The following is a 25,782-nucleotide window of genomic DNA, read 5'->3' as shown; positions in this document are numbered from 1 at the left end:
TCTGCAAGGTTAGCTCCAGGTAAATATTGCAATCCTTTAGCCATTCCTGGACCTGTGTCCAAAAACAAGCTACAAATGGACAGAACCAAAACAAATGATCTAATGATTCTGTCTCTTCACTGCAAAATCTGCAGAGCTGGGAAGATTGTATCCCCCATATAAATAACATTCTATTGGTAGCAAGAATTTTATATAATAATTTAAATTGAAAGATTCTAATTTTTGAATCCGGTGTCGTTTTGCGTGTCAGTTCATAAACACTATGCCATGGGATCGGTACGTCAAAGATCTCTTCCCAACTATTTTGCAATCTATATGGGACGGCTGTCAATCCTTTGGTCCTTAAGTGAAACTGATATACTTTTTTATTTATCACAGTTTTCCTTAACCAATTATGTTCTTTAATGCAAGGCCGACAGACAAGTTCCTTACTTTCTCCCCCTTCCACTTTCCTCTTCCACTTTTGTGGTAAGGCTGCAATTATTTGGTTGTAATTTTGGGTAGAGCAGACATTTCCATATGTTTTTGTTAGCTGCATGTGCGACATAACTCCACCAGTCCTACCGATGATATAATTTACGAAGATTATACCTTTTTTAAACATTCTGTCAAAAAAAAAGTTTGTCAATTAGTATATTTGAATTTAACCACAATATTTGTTGCATTATTTGTTCTGTCGTTTCTGGAGGATTAAATTGAAATTGCAACCAACTTTCTATGGCTTGTTTTAGAAATAGTGATATGTGGGAGATTATTTCCTTTTCAAATAACTGAAAGTGAGAGGTTGTAATCTGAGTAAAGGGAAAAAGGCCTTTCTTGAACATTGGGTGAGACAATTTTACTAATTTACTTGAGAACCAGTTCGGATTTAAAGTATAACTTTTGTATGACTGAAGCTTTTAGTGATAGGTCTAATGCTTTAATATTTAATAATTTCTGTCCTCCGAATTCATATTCATTATATAAATATGCCCTTTTAATTTTGTCTGGCTTGCCGTTCCAAATAAAATTGAATATTTTTTTCTCATAATTTAAAAAACTGTTAATTTTAAAAACTAGACCCGATTGTGACCCTGGCTAGTAGAAATGGTCTGCTAGCCTGGCTGGCCCAGAATCCTAAAGTCTATCCATCTCTTCACGTAGCTCCAATTGGATGGTTTCATATTTCAGACAAAATAACCCAAAATAGACTGACTAAGCAATTTATTTAATTTTTCTGGGGCATTCATTCTGTACTGAAGGTAGGTACAATGAGGTATACACAGATCTCAAAATAATAAGCCTTATAACAAGCAGGACTGGGGTCAATTCCATTTAGGAAATCAACTCACATTCCACTTTTCCTCAATTTGGAAATTTCAGTTAACCTCCTGAATTGAAATGGAACTGAGCCCAACCCTGATTACAAGTCACAGCCTGCGTTCCAAATGGAACCCTATTCCCTACATGGTGCACTACTTTTGACCAGCCCCTATGGACTCTGTTCTAAAGTAGTGCACTATATAGGGAATAGGGTGCCATTTAGAACGAACGCACAGTTAAAGGAATCAGAGACGGATGTTTGCATGAAGAGGGTGGTGGATGATGAGACGGACAGTTGAGTACCTTAACTGGTGGCCTGGTTCCATTTCCAACCCCACCACCTTACCCTTGCACCATGGCAGTCTCACTGATTTTGGACTTGAAGCAACACTTTCTGCAATACTGCCACAGTAACTATATACAGCTACATACTGTGTTCAGATACACCTTTTATCTACAAGCAGTGTCTTACAGCATGTATGAGCAGACATGTCCCTGTTAACATGTTACTGAGAAACTGTCACATCTTTAAAACATTTAACAGTCAGTCTGCTGAAGAGAGCTCTCTGTAGACCTCCTCAACCATTCCATATCTGCAGACACACAGGATGCGCCCCAAATGTCACCCTATTCCCTATAGTGCACTAGAGGAAACAGGAAATAGGGTGTCTTAGGACGGGCCCTCTATAATTCACATCTCACAAGTAGAACAAGTTCCCCCCCAAAACAATTCACATGAAAGTACATCAATGTCTACAAGTGAAGTTACATTATTGCATGGTTGTGAATACTGTTATGACGATTGTCTTAGCAAAAACAAATGTAAAACGTAAAAAAAAAAAAAAAGCACATTTAAGAGCATGAAATGGAATCTGATTCAGAACACTTACAGATCTAGAACTTTGTACACACCGTGAGTTCTGCTCACACCGAGAGAGAGAGATGGTAGAAGAGGGTTTAGATCTCTGGAGTAAGTTGTTTCACCGTGGTGGTGTTTGTCTTGTGGTAAACCAGACCAGCATGCTTTGCAGCTCAGGCGTTTGATGAAAGGAAAACGTCTCTCTCTGATCACTTCTAAGATCTCTGAACCACCCCTTGTTCTTCTCACATTTTAAAAGACAACACCACCATTTTGTGACTTTTGGAGAGAGTCTGCATCTGAAATTGGCACAGAAAATGGCACCCTATTCCCTATATAGTGCACTACTTTAGACCAGGGCCCATAGGGCACTATGTAGGAAATAGGGTGCCATTTGTCTCTTGAAAAGGAGGAATTATTGTTCAGTTCTGGTACGTGAGTCTGTATCGTACGGCAGGATATCTGATCAGCCATTTCAAAAAAGGGCTTTGCATACATTATGTCGATCCAGGTGCCAAGAGGAGAAAGGTGTGCTACTGGAGTTTAGATGTTCTGACACCAGAGAAGACAGCTCTCAGCCATTACAAGTCATACCTGGAGGAAGCGTAGGTAGCTGCAGAAGGCCAACTGAAACCTTTCCCAGGGTGTAAGGAACGGATGGGTCACACAGTGGGTAAAGGAGGGGTACATTACTGTAAACAACGCCAGTTGAATTCACATTTAGAAATGGAACTGACCCCAACACTGAAAAGTTGCCATAGGGGGTAGAGGCTAGGGTAAGTGTTTAGGGGTAAGTGTCTAAGGCAGTGGTATTCAAAGTCGGGGGTCGCGACCCCACTAAACAAAAAGTAAGAGTATAGATTATTGTATGAAACGATATACAAACGTTTGAGAAATAATTAGAAAAATACAATTTGAGTACATTTAGGCTTCTTTTCATTTTGATAAGAGATAAATGTAATGAATGAAGGGTTATTTGTTGATGTAAAAATCTAAATGTACCGATTTTAAGGTTGTCATTATTTTTGGGGTGGGTTCAGGATAAATTATTGCATAAAAATAGGGTCCCCACTGAAAAAGTTTGAATACCACTGGTTTAAGGGGTCGGTCTATGGGTTGATTTGGGACAGGACAACAGCACGAGGTTGGCAGTCCAACTCCAGCAGACAGGACTGACAGGGCTGCTATCCAATCAGCAACCTCAGAACACCAGCACCTTCCAACCAGGGTGGGCTAAGGAACAGCCAAAGAACAGGCAGTCCACCCCCTGGTCCAGCAGCCAATCAAACACCACTTCCCGGTTCCCTGAGCCAATCGTAACCCTCAGCTTGAAGTTGCCTCCGTCGCTAAGGTTGTTGTTGTTGCTAACAGGAAGTAGGTTGACCACTTCCATATCAAAGGTCACAGCAGAGCCGAGGGTGACGGAAGGCAGCTGGTTGGTCATCTCTTTACCGTTGACAAACACCGCTCCTGGAGGGAGAGGAGAGGAGGAAGAGGGGAGGGATAGAAGGAGAGAGAAATCTCAGTCAAGTTTTCTAACTTTTAACGCTGCTGCTACTCTGCAATTGTACGCTTTACAAAAAAAAAAAAAAAACATTTGAAAAAGTGATTTTGAGTGTACCATTGGTGGAGATGCAGACAGCCTGGTCTCTCTGGAGAGACTCTGCCTCTCCCTCACACCCCACACACAACCCGATACTGTCCTGCTTGTCCACCTGGCCCGTCGCAGAGATCCTACACAAGCACGCACACACATTAATCACAGCATAACATTACGCTAGAGATTGTGATTGAGAGAGAGAGAGAGAGAGAGAGAGAGGAAGAAAGTGTGTGAGTACTGACTTGAAGGTGAGCGTCTGTCCACAGAAGTACGTTGGAGCGTTGGAGTAGAGAACCCCAGCTTTAGAGGGGGAGGAGTCACTCCGCATGGCGATGTTTCTTCTACTGCTGAGGATGTAGCCCTCACTGCCTGGACACCACTCTGACACACACAACACCCAGAAGAAGACAGAAACCATGACAACAGTACATCTTCAGTCGAGGCCGACTGCATTCAACAGATCTGGCTCCAGCAGACACCTTCTCACGCCACTGAGACATAGGAGATGAGACAGGATGTTGAATGATGCCAGAAACAACGGTGCATTACCGCCACCAACAACATGGGTGGTGAAATTACATTTAGAATTACAAGCTAGGTACTTGCTAGTGTGTACTAACTAGCTAGTGTATGTGTACTAGCTAGTGTATGCGTACTAGCTAGCTAGCCTAGGTAGTGTGTACTAGCTAGCTGCACAAGCAACAGTGGCTAACATTACGCCCTGGACCAGAGCTAGTGCCCTGACTGTTTATGTGGTAGGATACTGACACCCTGGACCAGAGCCAGTTACTCACAATACACGAGACCAACAAACGTCTACATGTTGCGCGCGCACATACCCTCTGAGATGCTAAAATAGCACCAGAGACGGTAAAATAGCACCAGATACGGTAAAATAGCACCAGAGACGCTAAAATAGCACCAGAGACGCTAAAATAGCACCAGACACTAAAATAGCACCAGAGACACTAAAATAGCACCAGAGACACTAAAATAGCACCAGAGACACTAAAATAGCACCAGAGACACTAAAATAGCACCAGAGACACTAAAATAGCACCAGACGCTAAAATAGCACCAGAGACGCTAAAATAGCACCAGAGACGCATGTGGTGCCAGTATGGTGTGTGTGTTTACCATGGGGTGCCAGTGTGGTGTATCCTGTCTGTGGGACGCTCCAGGGGCTCCACTCGGTGCGTCCTTCCCCCCGGGCACACACCCTGAACAGATGATCAGTGTGGGGGTCCAGGTGTTGGACCAGGAACTCCTGCTCCGGCCCGATGTAGGCATCCTCGTACTGACCTGAAGTGGAAGATACCCAGGTCAGGACCACAGAGATCAATTACTATTAATAAAGCACTATTCCGATTATAAAGTACCATTAATATAATTACATTTTATAATATATTTCACATAATATGATATAATATTAATATTATTAAGCACTATTAATAAAGTACTAATATTTAATTATATGGTTAGGACAACATTCACGGGCGCAAACTTGAGAAAATAAACAGATTCACGGGATCAGCGCCACTACACTAAGACAGCGTCGCTGGACCCTTTGTTTAGAAATTCATCCGCATTCATATTATTATTATCATATTGAATAAATATGAATGATATAGAATCACATAGAAATTAATAAGTTATGGGATATGAAATCATTTGACTCGACCTTCATATTTTCGACCTAGGTACTGACCAGACACTGAGCGACGATACTGCAGACGGTAGTCCTGCACCGCAAACTCATCATCCACCTAGAGAGAGAGAGTTAGGAAACACAACCCCACAGTACAGTGTATTAGTTAGTTAGTTAATATTAGTGTCATAACACCCCACAGTACAGTGTATTAGTTAGTTAGTTAATATTAGTGTCATAACACCCCACAGTACAGTGTACTAGTTAGTTAGTTAATATTAGTGTCATAACACCCCACAGTACAGTGTACTAGTTAGTTAGTTAATATTAGTGTCATAACACCCCACAGTACAGTGTACTAGTTAGTTAGTTAGTTAATATTAGTGTCATAACACCCCACAGTACAGTGTACTAGTTAGTTAGTTAATATCAGTGTCATAACACCCCACAGTACAGTGTACTAGTTAGTTAGTTAGTTAATATTAGTGTCATAACACCCCACAGTACAGTGTACTAGTTAGTTAATATTAGTGTCATAACACCCCACAGTACAGTGTACTAGTTAGTTAGTTAGTTAATATCAGGGTCATAACACCCCACAGTACAGTGTACTAGTTAGTTAGTTAGTTAATATTAGTGTCATAACACCCCACAGTACAGTGTACTAGTTAGTTAGTTAGTTAATATCAGTGTCATAACACCCCACAGTACAGTGTACTAGTTAGTTAGTTAGTTAATATCAGGGTCATAACACCCCACAGTACAGTGTACTAGTTAGTTAATATCAGTGTCATAACACCCCACAGTACAGTGTACTAGTTAGTTAGTTAATATTAGTGTCATAACACCCCACAGTACAGTGTACTAGTTAGTTAGTTAATATTAGTGTCATAACACCCCACAGTACAGTGTTTTAGTTAGTTAATATCAGTGTCATAACACCCCACAGTACAGTGTACTAGTTAGTTAGTTAATATTAGTGTCATAACACCCCACAGTACAGTGTACTAGTTAGTTAGTTAATATTAGTGTCATAACACCCCACAGTACAGTGTACTAGTTAGTTAGTTAATATTAGTGTCATAACACCCCACAGTACAGTGTACTAGTTAGTTAATATCAGTGTCATAACACCCCACAGTACAGTGTACTAGTTAGTTAGTTAATATTAGTGTCATAACACCCCACAGTACAGTGTACTAGTTAGTTAGTTAGTTAATATCAGTGTCATAACACCCCACAGTACAGTGTACTAGTTAGTTAGTTAGTTAATATCAGTGTCATAACACCCCACAGTACAGTGTACTAGTTAGTTAGTTAATATTAGTGTCATAACACCCCACAGTACAGTGTACTAGTTAGTTAGTTAGTTAATATCAGTGTCATAACACCCCACAGTACAGTGTACTAGTTAGTTAGTTAATATTAGTGTCATAACACCCCACAGTACAGTGTACTAGTTAGTTAGTTAATATTAGTGTCATAACACCCCACAGTACAGTGTACTAGTTAGTTAGTTAGTTAATATCAGTGTCATAACACCCCACAGTACAGTGTACTAGTTAGTTAGTTAGTTAATATCAGTGTCATAACACCCCACAGTACAGTGTACTAGTTAGTTAGTTAATATCAGTGTCATAACACCCCACAGTACAGTGTACTAGTTAGTTAGTTAGTTAATATCAGTGTCATAACACCCCACAGTACAGTGTACTAGTTAGTTAGTTAATATTAGTGTCATAACACCCCACAGTACAGTGTACTAGTTAGTTAGTTAATATTAGTGTCATAACACCCCACAGTACAGTGTTTTAGTTAGTTAATATCAGTGTCATAACACCCCACAGTACAGTGTACTAGTTAGTTAGTTAATATTAGTGTCATAACACCCCACAGTACAGTGTACTAGTTAGTTAATATCAGTGTCATAACACCCCACAGTACAGTGTACTAGTTAGTTAGTTAATATTAGTGTCATAACACCCCACAGTACAGTGTACTAGTTAGTTAATATCAGGGTCATAACACCCCACAGTACAGTGTACTAGTTAGTTAATATCAGTGTCATAACACCCCACAGTACAGTGTACTAGTTAGTTAGTTAATATTAGTGTCATAACACCCCACAGTACAGTGTACTAGTTAGTTAATATCAGTGTCATAACACCCCACAGTACAGTGTACTAGTTAGTTAGTTAATATTAGTGTCATAACACCCCACAGTACAGTGTACTAGTTAGTTAATATCAGTGTCATAACACCCCACAGTACAGTGTACTAGTTAGTTAGTTAATATTAGTGTCATAACACCCCACAGTACAGTGTACTAGTTAGTTAGTTAATATCAGTGTCATAACACCCCACAGTACAGTGTACTAGTTAGTTAGTTAGTTAATATCAGTGTCATAACACCCCACAGTACAGTGTACTAGTTAGTTAGTTAATATCAGTGTCATAACACCCCACAGTACAGTGTACTAGTTAGTTAGTTAATATTAGTGTCATAACACCCCACAGTACAGTGTACTAGTTAGTTAGTTAATATCAGTGTCATAACACCCCACAGTACAGTGTACTAGTTAGTTAGTTAGTTAATATTAGTGTCATAACACCCCACAGTACAGTGTACTAGTTAGTTAGTTAATATTAGTGTCATAACACCCCACAGTACAGTGTTTTAGTTAGTTAATATCAGTGTCATAACACCCCACAGTACAGTGTATTAGTTAGTTAGTTAATATTAGTGTCATAACACCCCACAGTACAGTGTACTAGTTAGTTAGTTAATATCAGTGTCATAACACCCCACAGTACAGTGTACTAGTTAGTTAGTTAATATTAGTGTCATAACACCCCACAGTACAGTGTACTAGTTAGTTAATATCAGTGTCATAACACCCCACAGTACAGTGTACTAGTTAGTTAGTTAATATCAGTGTCATAACACCCCACAGTACAGTGTACTAGTTAGTTAATATCAGTGTCATAACACCCCACAGTACAGTGTACTAGTTAGTTAATATCAGTGTCATAACACCCCACAGTACAGTGTACTAGTTAGTTAGTTAATATCAGTGTCATAACACCCCACAGTACAGTGTACTAGTTAGTTAGTTAATATCAGTGTCATAACACCCCACAGTACAGTGTACTAGTTAGTTAGTTAATATTAGTGTCATAACACCCCACAGTACAGTGTACTAGTTAGTTAATATCAGTGTCATAACACCCCACAGTACAGTGTACTAGTTAGTTAGTTAATATTAGTGTCATAACACCCCACAGTACAGTGTACTAGTTAGTTAGTTAATATTAGTGTCATAACACCCCACAGTACAGTGTACTAGTTAGTTAGTTAATATCAGTGTCATAACACCCCACAGTACAGTGTACTAGTTAGTTAGTTAATATTAGTGTCATAACACCCCACAGTACAGTGTACTAGTTAGTTAGTTAATATTAGTGTCATAACACCCCACAGTACAGTGTACTAGTTAGTTAGTTAATATTAGTGTCATAACACCCCACAGTACAGTGTATTAGTTAGTTAGTTAATATCAGTGTCATAACACCCCACAGTACAGTGTACTAGTTAGTTAATATCAGTGTCATAACACCCCACAGTACAGTGTACTAGTTAGTTAATATCAGTGTCATAACACCCCACAGTACAGTGTACTAGTTAGTTAGTTAATATCAGTGTCATAACACCCCACAGTACAGTGTACTAGTTAGTTAGTTAATATCAGGGTCATAACACCCCACAGTACAGTGTACTAGTTAGTTAGTTAATATCAGTGTCATAACACCCCACAGTACAGTGTACTAGTTAGTTAATATCAGTGTCATAACACCCCACAGTACAGTGTACTAGTTAGTTAGTTAATATCAGGGTCATAACACCCCACAGTACAGTGTACTAGTTAGTTAATATCAGGGTCATAACACCCCACAGTACAGTGTACTAGTTAGTTAGTTAATATCAGGGTCATAACACCCCACAGTACAGTGTACTAGTTAGTTAATATCAGGGTCATAACACCCCACAGTACAGTGTACTAGTTAGTTAATATCAGTGTCATAACACCCCACAGTACAGTGTACTAGTTAGTTAGTTAATATCAGGGTCATAACACCCCACAGTACAGTGTACTAGTTAGTTAATATCAGGGTCATAACACCCCACAGTACAGTGTACTAGTTAGTTAATATCAGTGTCATAACACCCCACAGTACAGTGTACTAGTTAGTTAATATCAGTGTCATAACACCCCACAGTACAGTGTACTAGTTAGTTAGTTAATATTAGTGTCATAACACCCCACAGTACAGTGTACTAGTTAGTTAATATCAGTGTCATAACACCCCACAGTACAGTGTACTAGTTAGTTAGTTAGTTAATATTAGTGTCATAACACCCCACAGTACAGTGTACTAGTTAGTTAGTTAATATCAGTGTCATAACACCCCACAGTACAGTGTACTAGTTAGTTAATATCAGTGTCATAACACCCCACAGTACAGTGTACTAGTTAGTTAGTTAATATCAGGGTCATAACACCCCACAGTACAGTGTACTAGTTAGTTAATATCAGGGTCATAACACCCCACAGTACAGTGTACTAGTTAGTTAGTTAATATCAGGGTCATAACACCCCACAGTACAGTGTACTAGTTAGTTAATATCAGGGTCATAACACCCCACAGTACAGTGTACTAGTTAGTTAATATCAGTGTCATAACACCCCACAGTACAGTGTACTAGTTAGTTAGTTAATATCAGGGTCATAACACCCCACAGTACAGTGTACTAGTTAGTTAATATTAGTGTCATAACACCCCACAGTACAGTGTATTAGTTAGTTAGTTAATATTAGTGTCATAACACCCCACAGTACAGTGTACTAGTTAGTTAGTTAATATTAGTGTCATAACACCCCACAGTACAGTGTACTAGTTAGTTAGTTAGTTAATATCAGTGTCATAACACCCCACAGTACAGTGTACTAGTTAGTTAGTTAATATCAGGGTCATAACACCCCACAGTACAGTGTACTAGTTAGTTAATATCAGGGTCATAACACCCCACAGTACAGTGTACTAGTTAGTTAGTTAGTTAATATTAGTGTCATAACACCCCACAGTACAGTGTACTAGTTAGTTAGTTAATATTAGTGTCATAACACCCCACAGTACAGTGTATTAGTTAGTTAATATCAGTGTCATAACACCCCACAGTACAGTGTACTAGTTAGTTAATATCAGTGTCATAACACCCCACAGTACAGTGTACTAGTTAGTTAATATCAGTGTCATAACACCCCACAGTACAGTGTACTAGTTAGTTAGTTAGTTAATATTAGTGTCATAACACCCCACAGTACAGTGTACTAGTTAGTTAGTTAGTTAATATTAGTGTCATAACACCCCACAGTACAGTGTACTAGTTAGTTAGTTAATATTAGTGTCATAACACCCCACAGTACAGTGTTTTAGTTAGTTAATATCAGTGTCATAACACCCCACAGTACAGTGTTTTAGTTAGTTAATATCAGTGTCATAACACCCCACAGTACAGTGTACTAGTTAGTTAGTTAATATTAGTGTCATAACACCCCACAGTACAGTGTACTAGTTAGTTAGTTAATATCAGTGTCATAACACCCCACAGTACAGTGTACTAGTTCGTTAGTTAATATTAGTGTCATAACACCCCACAGTACAGTGTACTAGTTAGTTAGTTAATATTAGTGTCATAACACCCCACAGTACAGTGTACTAGTTAGTTAGTTAATATCAGTGTCATAACACCCCACAGTACAGTGTACTAGTTAGTTAGTTAATATTAGTGTCATAACACCCCACAGTACAGTGTACTAGTTAGTTAGTTAATATTAGTGTCATAACACCCCACAGTACAGTGTATTAGTTAGTTAATATCAGTGTCATAACACCCCACAGTACAGTGTACTAGTTAGTTAGTTAATATTAGTGTCATAACACCCCACAGTACAGTGTACTAGTTAGTTAGTTAATATCAGTGTCATAACACCCCACAGTACAGTGTTTTAGTTAGTTAATATTAGTGTCATAACACCCCACAGTACAGTGTATTAGTTAGTTAATATCAGTGTCATAACACCCCACAGTACAGTGTACTAGTTAGTTAATATCAGTGTCATAACACCCCACAGTACAGTGTACTAGTTAGTTAGTTAATATTAGTGTCATAACACCCCACAGTACAGTGTACTAGTTAGTTAGTTAATATCAGTGTCATAACACCCCACAGTACAGTGTACTAGTTAGTTAGTTAATATCAGTGTCATAACACCCCACAGTACAGTGTACTAGTTAGTTAGTTAATATTAGTGTCATAACACCCCACAGTACAGTGTACTAGTTAGTTAGTTAATATTAGTGTCATAACACCCCACAGTACAGTGTATTAGTTAGTTAGTTAATATCAGTGTCATAACACCCCACAGTACAGTGTACTAGTTAGTTAATATCAGTGTCATAACACCCCACAGTACAGTGTACTAGTTAGTTAGTTAATATCAGTGTCATAACACCCCACAGTACAGTGTACTAGTTAGTTAATATCAGTGTCATAACACCCCACAGTACAGTGTACTAGTTAGTTAGTTAATATCAGTGTCATAACACCCCACAGTACAGTGTACTAGTTAGTTAGTTAATATCAGTGTCATAACACCCCACAGTACAGTGTACTAGTTAGTTAGTTAGTTAATATTAGTGTCATAACACCCCACAGTACAGTGTACTAGTTAGTTAGTTAGTTAATATCAGTGTCATAACACCCCACAGTACAGTGTACTAGTTAGTTAGTTAGTTAATATTAGTGTCATAACACCCCACAGTACAGTGTACTAGTTAGTTAATATCAGTGTCATAACACCCCACAGTACAGTGTACTAGTTAGTTAGTTAATATCAGTGTCATAACACCCCACAGTACAGTGTACTAGTTAGTTAATATCAGTGTCATAACACCCCACAGTACAGTGTACTAGTTAGTTAGTTAATATCAGTGTCATAACACCCCACAGTACAGTGTACTAGTTAGTTAGTTAATATCAGTGTCATAACACCCCACAGTACAGTGTACTAGTTAGTTAGTTAATATTAGTGTCATAACACCCCACAGTACAGTGTACTAGTTAGTTAGTTAATATCAGTGTCATAACACCCCACAGTACAGTGTACTAGTTAGTTAGTTAATATTAGTGTCATAACACCCCACAGTACAGTGTACTAGTTAGTTAGTTAATATTAGTGTCATAACACCCCACAGTACAGTGTACTAGTTAGTTAGTTAATATTAGTGTCATAACACCCCACAGTACAGTGTACTAGTTAGTTAGTTAGTTAATATCAGTGTCATAACACCCCACAGTACAGTGTATTAGTTAGTTAATATCAGTGTCATAACACCCCACAGTACAGTGTACTAGTTAGTTAGTTAATATTAGTGTCATAACACCCCACAGTACAGTGTACTAGTTAGTTAGTTAATATTAGTGTCATAACACCCCACAGTACAGTGTACTAGTTAGTTAGTTAATATTAGTGTCATAACACCCCACAGTACAGTGTACTAGTTAGTTAATATCAGTGTCATAACACCCCACAGTACAGTGTACTAGTTAGTTAGTTAATATCAGTGTCATAACACCCCACAGTACAGTGTACTAGTTAGTTAGTTAATATCAGTGTCATAACACCCCACAGTACAGTGTACTAGTTAGTTAGTTAATATCAGTGTCATAACACCCCACAGTACAGTGTACTAGTTAGTTAGTTAATATTAGTGTCATACCACCCCACAGTACAGTGTACTAGTTAGTTAGTTAGTTAATATTAGTGTCATAACACCCCACAGTACAGTGTACTAGTTAGTTAGTTAATATTAGTGTCATAACACCCCACAGTACAGTGTACTAGTTAGTTAGTTAATATTAGTGTCATAACACCCCACAGTACAGTGTATTAGTTAGTTAGTTAATATCAGTGTCATAACACCCCACAGTACAGTGTTTTAGTTAGTTAATATCAGTGTCATAACACCCCACAGTACAGTGTTTTAGTTAGTTAATATCAGTGTCATAACACCCCACAGTACAGTGTACTAGTTAGTTAGTTAATATTAGTGTCATAACACCCCACAGTACAGTGTACTAGTTAGTTAGTTAGTTAATATTAGTGTCATAACACCCCACAGTACAGTGTACTAGTTAGTTAGTTAATATTAGTGTCATAACACCCCACAGTACAGTGTACTAGTTAGTTAATATCAGTGTCATAACACCCCACAGTACAGTGTACTAGTTAGTTAGTTAATATTAGTGTCATAACACCCCACAGTACAGTGTATTAGTTAGTTAGTTAATATCAGTGTCATAACACCCCACAGTACAGTGTTTTAGTTAGTTAATATCAGTGTCATAACACCCCACAGTACAGTGTTTTAGTTAGTTAATATCAGTGTCATAACACCCCACAGTACAGTGTACTAGTTAGTTAGTTAATATTAGTGTCATAACACCCCACAGTACAGTGTACTAGTTAGTTAGTTAATATTAGTGTCATAACACCCCACAGTACAGTGTTTTAGTTAGTTAATATCAGTGTCATAACACCCCACAGTACAGTGTACTAGTTAGTTAATATCAGTGTTATAACACCCCACAGTACAGTGTACTAGTTAGTTAGTTAATATTAGTGTCATAACACCCCACAGTACAGTGTATTAGTTAGTTAGTTAATATCAGTGTCATAACACCCCACAGTACAGTGTATTAGTTAGTTAATATCAGTGTCATAACACCCCACAGTACAGTGTACTAGTTAGTTAGTTAATATTAGTGTCATAACACCCCACAGTACAGTGTACTAGTTAGTTAGTTAATATCAGTGTCATAACACCCCACAGTACAGTGTACTAGTTAGTTAATATCAGTGTCATAACACCCCACAGTACAGTGTACTAGTTAGTTAATATCAGGGTCATAACACCCCACAGTACAGTGTACTAGTTAGTTAATAACATCTGTAGGGTGTGTTAGTTCATATCAGTGTTATAACACCTGTAGGGTGTGTTAGTTCATATCAGTGTTATAACATCTGTAGGGTGTGTTAGTTAATATCAGTGTTATAACATCTGTAGGGTGTGTTAGTTCATATCAATGTTATAACACCTGTAGGGTGTGTTAGTTAATATCAGGGTTATAACATCTGTAGGGTGTGTTAGTTCATATCAGTGTTATAACATCTGTAGGGTGTGTTAGTTCATATCAGGGTTATAACATCTGTAGGGTGTGTTAGTTCATATCAGTGTTATAACATCTGTAGGGTGTGTTAGTTAATATCAGTGTTATAACACCTGTAGGGTGTGTTAGTTAATATCAGTGTTATAACATCTGTAGGGTGTGTTAGTTAATATCAGTGTTATAACACCTGTAGGGTGTGTTAGTTCATATCAGTGTTATAACACCTGTAGGGTGTGTTAGTTAATATCAGGGTTATAACATCTGTAGGGTGTGTTAGTTAATATCAGTGTTATAACACCTGTAGGGTGTGTTAGTTCATATCAGGGTTATAACACCTGTAGGGTGTGTTAGTTCATATCAGTGTTATAACATCTGTAGGGTGTGTTAGTTCATATCAGTGTTATAACACCTGTAGGGTGTGTTAGTTCATATCAGTGTTATAACATCTGTAGGGTGTGTTAGTTAATATCAGTGTTATAACATCTGTAGGGTGTGTTAGTTCATATCAATGTTATAACACCTGTAGGGTGTGTTAGTTAATATCAGGGTTATAACATCTGTAGGGTGTGTTAGTTCATATCAGTGTTATAACATCTGTAGGGTGTGTTAGTTCATATCAGGGTTATAACATCTGTAGGGTGTGTTAGTTCATATCAGTGTTATAACATCTGTAGGGTGTGTTAGTTAATATCAGTGTTATAACACCTGTAGGGTGTGTTAGTTAATATCAGTGTTATAACATCTGTAGGGTGTGTTAGTTAATATCAGTGTTATAACACCTGTAGGGTGTGTTAGTTCATATCAGTGTTATAACACCTGTAGGGTGTGTTAGTTCATATCAGTGTTATAACACCTGTAGGGTGTGTTAGTTAATATCAGGGTTATAACATCTGTAGGGTGTGTTAGTTAATATCAGTGTTATAACACCTGTAGGGTGTGTTAGTTCATATCAGTGTTATAACACCTGTAGGGTGTGTTAGTTCATATCAGTGTTATAACACCTGTAGGGTGTGTTAGTTCATATCAGTGTTATAACACCTGTAGGGTGTGTTAGTTCATATCAGTGTTATAACACCTGTAGGGTGTGTTAGTTCATATCAGTGTTATAACATCTGTAGGGTGTGTTAGTTAATATCAGTGTTATAACACCTGTAGGGTGTGTTAGTTCATATCAGTGTTATAACACCTGTAGGGTGTGTTAGTTCATATCAGTGTTATAACATCTGTAGGGTGTGTTAGTTCATATCAGGGTTATAACATCTGTAGGGTGTGTTAGTTCATATCAGGGTTATAACATCTGTAGGGTGTGTTAGTTCATATCAGGGTTATAACATCTGTAGGGTGTGTCCCCTCACCTTACACCAGCGTACTAACACACTGCCAGGTCTCTCCTGGAGTTCCTCTATCTGGACTGGAGGGTGTGAAGAGACTGATCCGTGGCGTGACACTCTCTCTCTCACCGCGCCCAGCAGAGAGGCATCCAGCTGGGCAGATACACACGGCACGTCTACCAACACTGGAACCTCCGGGAGGCTGGGACACACACACACACACACACACACACACACACACACACACACACACACGCCGAGTTAACCTTTACATTGTATACTTAAAAGTTACAACATACACAAAGAGAGTATGATAATTCGCTCCCTCCCCCTCTCTCTCTCTCTCTCTCTCTCTCTCTCTCTCTATCCACCTGTCCAGCTGGATCTGAAGGGCCTTCTTGGTGAAACTCCCCAGCTTGTCCTCCTTCTCCCCCACACCACAACGGATAGCTACCTCACCTGAAGAGAGGAGAGGGGGAGAGAGAAAGAGAGATTAAAACCTTTAAATCAGTTGAATTACTGTAGATGAATCATGAAATAGGAGGCCCCTGAGGTTTCTTGGTACTGAGGAAGAGGACCGGAGCAATAGGGGAAACAGGATTCTGATGGTGTGTAATAAAAAGAGTCAGAATAATTTGGGGGGTTATTACGGTAATGTGTCTTTTTGCATATCCCCAACTCCCCCTGAGACACTCTCAGGGAGTGTGATCACGGCCAAGTTTGCCATTGTACAGCGCCCCCTGGAGCAGTCAGGGTTAAGTGCCTTGCTCAAGGGCACAGCATTTTAGTGGTATTCGAACCAGCAACCTTTCGGTCCATGCGTCCCTCCGTCTGCCTATACCTTACCCTCACGGAGAAGCTCGTCGGCAGTGCTGACTCCATGTTCTATGAGTTTCTGGCAGTCGTCCAGCGGTCGTACGCTGTCCTGCTCGATGACATCCACCTCGCTAAGGAGCACGCTCAGGCGCTCCACCAGGAGGCGGGTCACAGCCGCCTGGAGCTCAGAGAAATGACGCTTCAGCGCCTCCCTGGCCTGAGACGAGCTGCCTCGCACCTGGACGAGGGGGAGGAGAGAGGAAGGAGGGAGAGGAGAGAGGAAGGAGGGAGAGAGAGGAGAATGGACCAGTTAAATTGTTTTAATCTCTAGTTTATAGAAATGACGCTTCAACGCTTCCCTGGCCTGAGACGAGCTGCCTCGCGCCTGGAGGGACAGGGTGGGGATTGATTGATTGGTTACATTTATATGCTAACTTTGTGCGAGAAATGCTAAAACGTTAGCATTTGGAAACAGTGCCAGTCCCCCAACGGAACAGGAAGCTGGTGGTTAGTCGTTTGCAGTGAAACTCAGTCTCCGTTTCAGTTCCTCTTAACAGACAAGCATGCTGAGCTGAACTCCTGTCAGTCTGGTAGTTTCATACTATTTCTGTCCCAAATGGCTAGTAGCTTTATAGTGCACTACTTTTGACCAGGGCCCATAGAGCTCTGGTCAAAAGTAGTGCACTATATAGGGAGCTTTTTGGGACACACTCACTGACTGACAGTCCTCCTCTCACTCTCACTTAGACTATGAGAGCGAGACAGAGAGAAGGAAACCGAAGAGAGCAGAGGCGCTGCACTGATAAAACAGGAAATGCCTCACTGGAGCCATTGCATCACTTCCTGGTGTCTATCAGTTTTGTGGAGATAAGGACAGTGTCCTAAATGACACCCTATTCTCTATATAGTGAACTCCTTTTGACCAGGACCCAATGGTAGTGCACTATGGAGGGAATAGGGTACCATTTGGGATGTTGCCTAAGATAATAAATATTTTGGGACGGAGGAGGATGGGAAAGCTAATATTGTCATCTGGAATACAATGACATGTCCACTGGGAGTGGAGGACATACAGCCTGGGGAGAGAGAGATAAGAGGTGTGACAGAGAGAGTAAGAAAGAGAGAGAGAGACCAGAGAGAGAGAGACCAGAGAGAGAGAGACCAGAGAGAGAGAGAGAAGGCAAGAAGGGCATTTATGCCATCAAAAGGAAGATAAAATTCAACATACCAATTAGGATCTGGCTAAAAATACTTGAATCAATTATAGAACCCATTGCCCTTTATGGTTGTGAGGTCTGGGGTCCGCTCACCAACCAAGAATTCACAAAATGGGACAAACACCAAATCGGGACTCTGCATGCAGAATTCTGCCAAAAATATCCTCTGTGTACATCGTAAAAACACAAAATAATGCATGCAGAGCAGAATTAGGCCGATACCAGCTAATTATCAAAATCCAGAAAAGAGACCACCTAAAAGGAAGCGATTCCCAAACCTTCCATAACAAAGCCATCACATACAGAGAGATGAACTTGGAGAAGAGTCCCCTAAGCAAGCTGGTCCTGGGACTCTGTTCACAAACACAAACAGACCCCCAGGACAGCAACACAATTAGACCCAACCAAATCATGAGAAAACAAAAAGATAATTACTTGACACCTTGGAAAGAATTTACAAAAAAAACGGAGCAAACTAGAATGCTATTTGGCCCTAAACAGAGAGTTCACAGTGGCAGAATACCTGACCACTGTGACTGACCCAAAATTAAGGAAAGCTTTGACTATGTACAGACTCAGTGAGCATAGCTTTGCTATTGAGAAAGGACACCGTAGGCAGACCTGGCTCTCAAGAGAAGACAGGCTATGTGCACACTGCCCACAAAATGAGGTGGAAACTGAGCTGCACATCGTAACCTCCTGCCAAATGTATGACCATATTAGGGACACATATTTCCCTCAGATTACACAGACCAACAAAGAACTCAAAAACAAATTTATTTTGATAAACTCCCATATCTATTGGGTGAAATACCACAGTGTGCCATCACAGCTGCAAGATTTGTGACCTGTTGCCACAAGAAAAGGGCAACCAGTGAAGAACAAACACCATTGTAAATACAACCCATATTTATGTTTATTTATTTATTTTTGTACTTTAACTATTTGCACATTTGTTACAACACTGTATATAGACATAATGACATTTGAAATGTCTTTATTCTTTTGGAACTTTTGTGAGTGTAATGTTTACTGTTAATATTTATTGTTTACTATCTACTTCACTTGCTTTGGCAATGTTAACATACGTTTCCCATGCCAATAAAGCCCCTTGAAGAGAGAGAGAGAGACAGAGAGAGACACAGAGAGAGAGAGAGAGACACAGAGAGAGGGAGAGAGACAGAGAGAGAGACAGAGACAGAGACAGAGACAGAGACAGAGACAGAGACAGAGACAGAGACAGAGACAGAGACAGAGACAGAGAGAGAGAGAGAGAGAGAGAGAGAGAGAGAGAGAGAGAGAGAGAGAGAGAGAGACACAGAGAGAGACAGAGAGAGAGAGAGACAGAGACAGAGAGAGAGAGAGACAGAGAGAGAGAGAGAGAGAGAGAGAGACAGAGAGAGAGAGACAGAGAGACAGACAGAGAGAGAGAGACAGAGACAGAGAGAGAGACAGAGAGAGAGACAGCAACCTTGGGAAAATCCTCTGCATTATCATTAACAGCAGACTAGTTCATTTCCTCAGTGAAAACAATGTACTGAGCAAATGTCAAATTGGCTTTTTACCAAATTACCGTACGACAGACCACGTATTCACCCTGCACGCCCTAATTGACAAATAAACAAACCAAAACAAAGGCAAAGTCTTCTCATGCTTTGTTGATTCCAAAAAAGCTTTTGACTCAATTTGGCATGAGGGTCTGCTATACAAATTGATGTAAAGTGGGGTTGGGGGAAAAACATACGACATTATAAAATCCATGTACACAAACAACAAGTGTGCGGTTAAAATTGGCAAAAAACACACACATTTCTTTCCACAGGGCCGTGGGGTGAGACAGGGATGCAGTTTAAGCCCCACCCTCTTCAACATATTTATCAACGAATTGGCGAGGGCACTAGAACAGTCTGCAGCACCCGGCCTCACCCTACTAGAATCTGAAGTCAAATGTCTTCTGTTTGCTGATGATCTGGTGCTTCTGTCACCAACCAAGGAGGGCCTACAGCAGCACCTAGATCTTCTGCACAGATTCTGTCAGACCTGGGCCCTGACAGTAAATCTCAGTAAGACAAAAATAATGGTGTTCCAAAAAAGGTCCAGTTGCCAGGACCACAAATACAAATTCCATCTAGACACTGTTGCCCTAGAGCACACAAAAAACTATACATACCTCGGCCTAAACATCAGCGCCACAGGTAACTTCCACAAAGCTGTGAACGATCTGAGAGACAAGGCAAGAAGGGCCTTCTATGCCATCAAAAGGAACATAAAATTTGACATACCAATTAGGATCTGGCTAAAAATACTTGAATCAGTTATAGAACCCATTGCCCTTTATGGTTCTGAGGTCTGGGGTCTGCTCACCAACCAAGAATTCACAAAATGGGACAAACACCAAATTGAGACTCTGCATGCAGAATTCTGCAAAAACATTCTCAGTGTACAACGAAAAACACCAAATAATGCATGCAGTGCAGAATTAGGCCAATACCCGCTAATTATCAAAATCCAGAAAAGAGCCGTTAAATTCTATAACCACTTAAAAGGAAGCGATTCCCAAACCTTCCATAACAAAGCCATCACCTACAGAGAGATTAACTTGGAGAAGAGTCCCCTAAGTAAGCTTGTCCTGGGGCTCTGTTCACAAACACAAACAGACCCCACACAGCCCCAGGACAACAACAACAACAACAACAACACAACTAGACCCAACCAAATCATGAGAAAACAAAAAGAGAATTACTTGACACATTGGAAAGAACAAACAAAAAAACAGAGCAAACTAGAATGCTATTTGGCCCTAAACAGAGAGTACACAGTGGCAGAATACCTGACCACTGTGACTGACCCAAACTTAAGGAAAGCTTTGACTATGTACAGACTCAGTGAGCATAGCCTAGCTATTGAGAAAGGCCGCCGTAGGCAGACCTGGCTCTCAAGAGAAGACAGGCTATGTGCACACTGCCACAAAATGAGGTGGAAACTGAGCTGCACTTCCTAACCTCCTGCCAAATGTATGACCATATTAGAGACACATATTTCCCTCAGATTACAGCGATCCACAAAGAATTCGAAAACAAACCCAATTTTTGATAAACTCACTTACAGTGGGGAAAGAAAGTATTTAGTCAGCCACCAATTGTGCAAGTTTTCCCACTTAAAAAGATGAGAGAGGCCTGTCATTTTCATCATAGGTACACGTCAACTATGACAGACAAATTGAGGGGAAAAAATCCAGAAAATCACATTGTAGGATTTTTTAATGAATTTATTTGCAAATTATGGTGGAAAATAAGTATTTGGTCACCTACAAACAAGCAAGATTTTTGGCTCTCACAGACCTGTAACTTCTTCTTTAAGAGGCTCCTCTGTCCTCCACTCGTTACCTGTATTAATGGCACCTGTTTGAACTTGTTATCAGTATAAAAGACACCTGTCCACAACCTCAAACAGTCACACTCCAAACTCCACTATGGCCAAGACCAAAGAGCTGTCAAAGGACACCAGAAACAAAATTGTAGACCTGCACCAGGCTGGGAAGACTGAATCTGCAATAGGTAAGCAGCTTGGTTTGAAGAAATCAACTGTGGGAGCAATTATTAGGAAATGGAAGACATACAAGACCACTGATAATCTCCCTCGATCTGGGGCTCCACGCAAGATCTCACCCCGTGGGGTCAAAATGATCACAAGAACGGTGAGCAAAAATCCCAGAACCACACGGGGGGACCTAGTGAATGACCTGCAGAGAGCTGGGACCAAAGTAACAAAGCCTACCATCAGTAACACACTACGCCGCCAGGGACTCAAATCCTGCAGTGCCAGACGTGTCCCCCTGCTTAAGCCAGTACATGTCCAGGCCCGTCTGAAGTTTGCTAGAGTGCATTTGAATGATCCAGAAGAGGATTCTGAGAATGTCATATGGTCAGATGAAACCAAAATATAACTTTTTGGTAAAAACTCAACTCGTCGTGTTTGGAGGACAAAGAATGCTGAGTTGCATCCAAAGAACACCATACCTACTGTGAAGCATGGGGGTGGAAACATCATGCTTTGGGGCTGTTTTTCTGCAAAGGGACCAGGACGACTGATCCGTGTAAAGGAAAGAATGAATGGGGCCATGTATCGTGAGATTTTGAGTGAAAACCTCCTTCCATCAGCAAGGGCATTGAAGATGAAACGTGGCTGGGTCTTTCAGCATGACAATGATCCCAAACACGCCGCCCGGGGAACGAAGGAGTGGCTTCGTAAAAAGCATTTCAAGGTCCTGTGGCCTAGCCAGTCTCCAGATCTCAACCCCATAGAAAATCTTTGGAGGGAGTTGAAAGTCCGTGTTGCCCAGCGACAGCCCCAAAACATCACTGCTCTAGAGGAGATCTGCATGGAGGAATGGGCCAAAATACCAGCAACAGTGTGTAAAAACCTTGTGAAGACTTACAGAAAACATTTGACCTGTGTCATTGCCAACAAAGGGTATATAACAAAGTATTGAGAAACTTTTGTTATTGACCAAATACTTATTTTCCACCATAATTTGCAAATAAATTCATTAAAAATCCTACAATGTGATTTTCTGGAGAAAAAAAAAAAGTCTCATTTTGTCTGTCATAGTTGACGTGTACCTATGATGAAAATTACAGGCCTCTCTCATCTTTTTAAGTGGGAGAACTTGCACAATTGGTGGCTGACTAAATACATTTTTTCCCCCACTGTATCTACTGGGTGAAAAACCACAGTGTGCCATCACAGCTGCAAGATTTGTGACCTGTTGCCACAAGAAAAGGGCAACCAGTGAAGAACAAACACCATTGTAAATACAACCCATATTTATGTTTATTTATTTTCCCATTTGTACTTTAACTATTTGCACATTGTTACAACACTGTATATATAAATAATATGACATTTGAAATGTCTTTATTCTTTTGAAACTTCTGAGTGGAATGTTTACTGTTAATATTTATTTCACTTTTGTTTACTATCTACTTCTCTTGCTTTGGCAATGTTAACACACGTTTCCCATGCCAATAAAGCCCTTAAAGAGAGAGAGAGAGACAGAGAGAGAGAGACAGAGAGAAGAGACAGAGAGAGAGAGGGGGAGAGAGAGAGAGAGACAGAGAGAGAGACAGAGAGAGAAGAGACAGAGAGAGACAGAGAGAGAAGAGACAGAGACAGAGAGACAGAGACAGAGACAGAGACAGAGAGACAGAGAGACAGAGAGAGAGGTAGAGAGGTAGAGAGAGAGGTAGAGAGAGAGGTAGAGAGAGAGAGGTAGAGAGAGAGGTAGAGAGAGAGAGAGGTAGAGAGAGAGAGAGGTAGAGAGAGAGAGAGAGAGAGAGGTAGGGAGAGAGAGAGAGAGGTAGAGAGAGAGAGACAGAGAGAGAGAGAGACAGAGAGACAGAGAGACAGAGAGACAGAGAGACAGAGAGACAGAGACACAGAGAGACAGAGAGACAGAGAGAGAGACTACAGGATGTTTTGTTCTTCTCTTCCAGAAGCGTCTAAGGCACACACACAGCTCACGGACGTCACACGATCCTAGTAATGTGTGTGACAGAGCAGCTTTTCCTGCCTGCCTCGTCTCATATTACAGTAATGATGACTCATCCCTGGGGAAGAAGGGGGTTATGGGAAAAATGGCCCAAAACTGGACTCTACAGCTGGGAGAGGAAAGGAGAGCAAGGTGATAGAGGTGTGCCAGATAATGGATGGGAACAGTGGGCGCCAGAGAGCAGAACAGAACCATACTGTAGATAAAGTGTCCGTTTCAATTCATTAGAGCGGGTACTACCCATTTTACTGAAACGGGTGCGAGAGGGTGAAGTTAATCTTTGGCCCAGTCAGAATCAGCTGCGAAGGGCTGCTTGAATGCAGAGGGGAGACAAAGCTGTGTTGTTTTTTTGCGTTTCCATCTTGTTCCTGCGGTAGGAATATTGGGGTGACGTCGGCATAAAAGCGTCAACATGTTTGAGGTGTTGGCAGATGCATGGGCTATTCTCGTTGTGCAGTGGTGACATACGGTTAAGGTTTCAATCCACAACTCTCTGTTCCTCGCCATTGTGATCTACTGGGAAGCCAAAATTGATATTTAAACGACGGAGAATCCTCCTGGTTTATCCACCCCACCACTCGCCATCGTACAGAACTAGTTCCCGGCGGCGCCTCACAAAAGGACAGTTTGAAATGCACCAATTAAGATTTACATTTAATTTTTAATTTAATTTTTTAACTAGAGCATAGGCTCTAGTTGTTTTAACGGAATAGCATGAAATGTTTTTCAGCTCAGATTTCCTCAAGAGGCAGAGGCCTACAACCCAGCGTAGGCCTAGTCTATGGGCCTAGTGCTTTTTGTCTATTTTTTGTTGTTGTATGTATTCGGGTTCACGGTGCAGATCCAACCGAGGTCCTGTACTGACCGGTTCGGCACCAATACGTGTACCGCTACACCCCTATTCATTACATGGGAATTTAACCTTGTGGTTTTTTATGTGCACTACGTCACCACACAGCCTTTTAACTGCAACACGTCAGTTTGATGGAAACATCTCTGGTGGGAAAATCTGCATATTGTTTTTATGCGGATTTTAGAACATTCGCATTAAAATCTGTTGCCAATTGGATGGAAACCTAGTTACAGACACAGATGAAGTCCTCTCCTGAACTACATAGCATGTTTTCAATAGAATGTGCTTTTTAGTTCAGGAGTTGGACTACATTGCATTCACGCCACCTCCGGTTTGGCCAATGAGTTGTGTTTCTTTCTTCACCTACCTCTCTTTCTCTGCTTTACTTTTAGAGGAGCAGGAAATAACAGCATTGTTTACAATTAGCCTGAGAGAGAGGGAGGAGGGGGGAGGGGGAGCGAGGGAGGGAGGAGCGGGAGGGAGGGGGGGAGAGAGAGAGGGAGGAGGGGGAGAGAGAGAGAGGGGGAGAGAGAGAATGAGGAGGGGGAGAGAGAGAGAGGGAGGAGGGGGAGAGAGAGAGAGGGAGGAGTGTGTGTGTGAGTTGGACCGCTGTTGTAGGTATGTATTATTACCTGTTTGCGTGCCTGGCTGAGTCCATGTAGGCGTTGTTGTAGTTCGCTCCTGTAATTCTGAGCTGCTTCTATACTCTCCTTAGCCTCCTGCAGCAATGCCTCAGCCTCTATAGACATCCTGCTGTACCGCCTTGCTCCTACACACACACACACACACACACACACACACACACGTTATCAGCAGAGGTTTGTAACTTCATGTCCCTGTGGCCTGATATGCTTTCACTCTGAAAGTGTTCAGACTGGAATGTGTGTGTATTCCCCTGAAGTCATTATGATGCTGTACAGCTCCACTACCACAGTAGAACAAGGAGGGGCAGACAGACAGACACTAAGACAGTACCTCGTACACCAGGCAGACAGACAGACACTAAGACAGTACCTCGTACACCAGGCAGACAGACAGACACTAAGACAGTACTGTCACGAGAATTTCTATCTCTAATTCAACCTAAGCTTGAATCATTACCAGAGGTTGTAAGGCTCTGGTTTTAATCCTAAATGATTCAAGGTCCACAACCAGCAAGAATGATCTGTATTTTTATTCATGGAGAGCTCTGGCGCCAAAACCCATACACTCCTGTTTTATACCTCTTGACACACAAAGGCACTTTGCTCTGCCCACCTTTAGGAGGCTTTTTTTTTAACCCGTTTTCTCAGTCCCCTTCACCCTGGAATGTT

At 40.7% G+C, this 25,782-nt stretch overlaps 1 protein-coding gene across 2 annotated transcripts; it reads right to left on the bottom strand.

Moving 5' to 3' along the window:
- Positions 1–1,187: 1,187 nt before the first annotated feature.
- On the bottom strand, positions 1,188–25,234 carry LOC311125527 (cytokine receptor-like factor 3). Of its 2 annotated transcripts, XR_014612885.1 has the most exons (10): positions 25,102–25,234; positions 16,879–17,086; positions 16,404–16,491; positions 16,057–16,234; positions 5,470–5,527; positions 4,899–5,063; positions 4,004–4,142; positions 3,783–3,895; positions 2,553–3,631; positions 1,189–1,498 (listed from the first exon to the last, which is right to left on the bottom strand). XR_014612885.1 is itself a non-coding variant. In XM_084199563.1 (9 exons), the coding sequence occupies exons 1-9, from the start codon at positions 25,216–25,218 to the stop codon at positions 3,363–3,365; spliced, it is 1,335 nt and encodes a 444-aa protein (XP_084055689.1). In that variant the 5' UTR covers positions 25,219–25,234; the 3' UTR covers positions 1,188–3,362. The 2 variants fall into 2 exon arrangements, 1 of the variants encoding a protein (XP_084055689.1); XM_084199563.1 differs by having other exon boundaries at positions 1,188–3,631.
- Between the last annotated feature and the right edge of the window lie 548 nt (positions 25,235–25,782).

This window comes from Coregonus lavaretus (genome assembly GCF_964263955.1).
Source record: "Coregonus lavaretus genome assembly, contig: HAP1_SCAFFOLD_2059, whole genome shotgun sequence".
Classification (NCBI taxonomy): Eukaryota; Metazoa; Chordata; class Actinopteri; order Salmoniformes; family Salmonidae; genus Coregonus; species Coregonus lavaretus.
The sequence above is the reverse complement of the archived record's forward strand: the minus strand, read 5'-3'. Positions and strand labels throughout refer to the sequence as shown.

What these genes read in the sequence shown, in the direction of transcription:
- LOC311125527 (XM_084199563.1), bottom strand. Translation starts at nt 25,218, where the DNA reads ATGTCTATAGAGGCTGAGGCATTGCTGCAGGAGGCTAAGGAGAGTATA. An exon ending in TGTTAGTACGCTGGTGTAAG is followed by an intron (nt 5,528 to 16,056) that starts GTGAGGGGACAC and finishes CTCTCTCTCTAG; the next exon opens with GTGGATGATGAGTTTGCGGT. An exon ending in TGTCTGCATCTCCACCAATG is followed by an intron (nt 3,632 to 3,782) that starts GTACACTCAAAA and finishes CTCTCCCTCCAG; the next exon opens with GAGCGGTGTTTGTCAACGGT.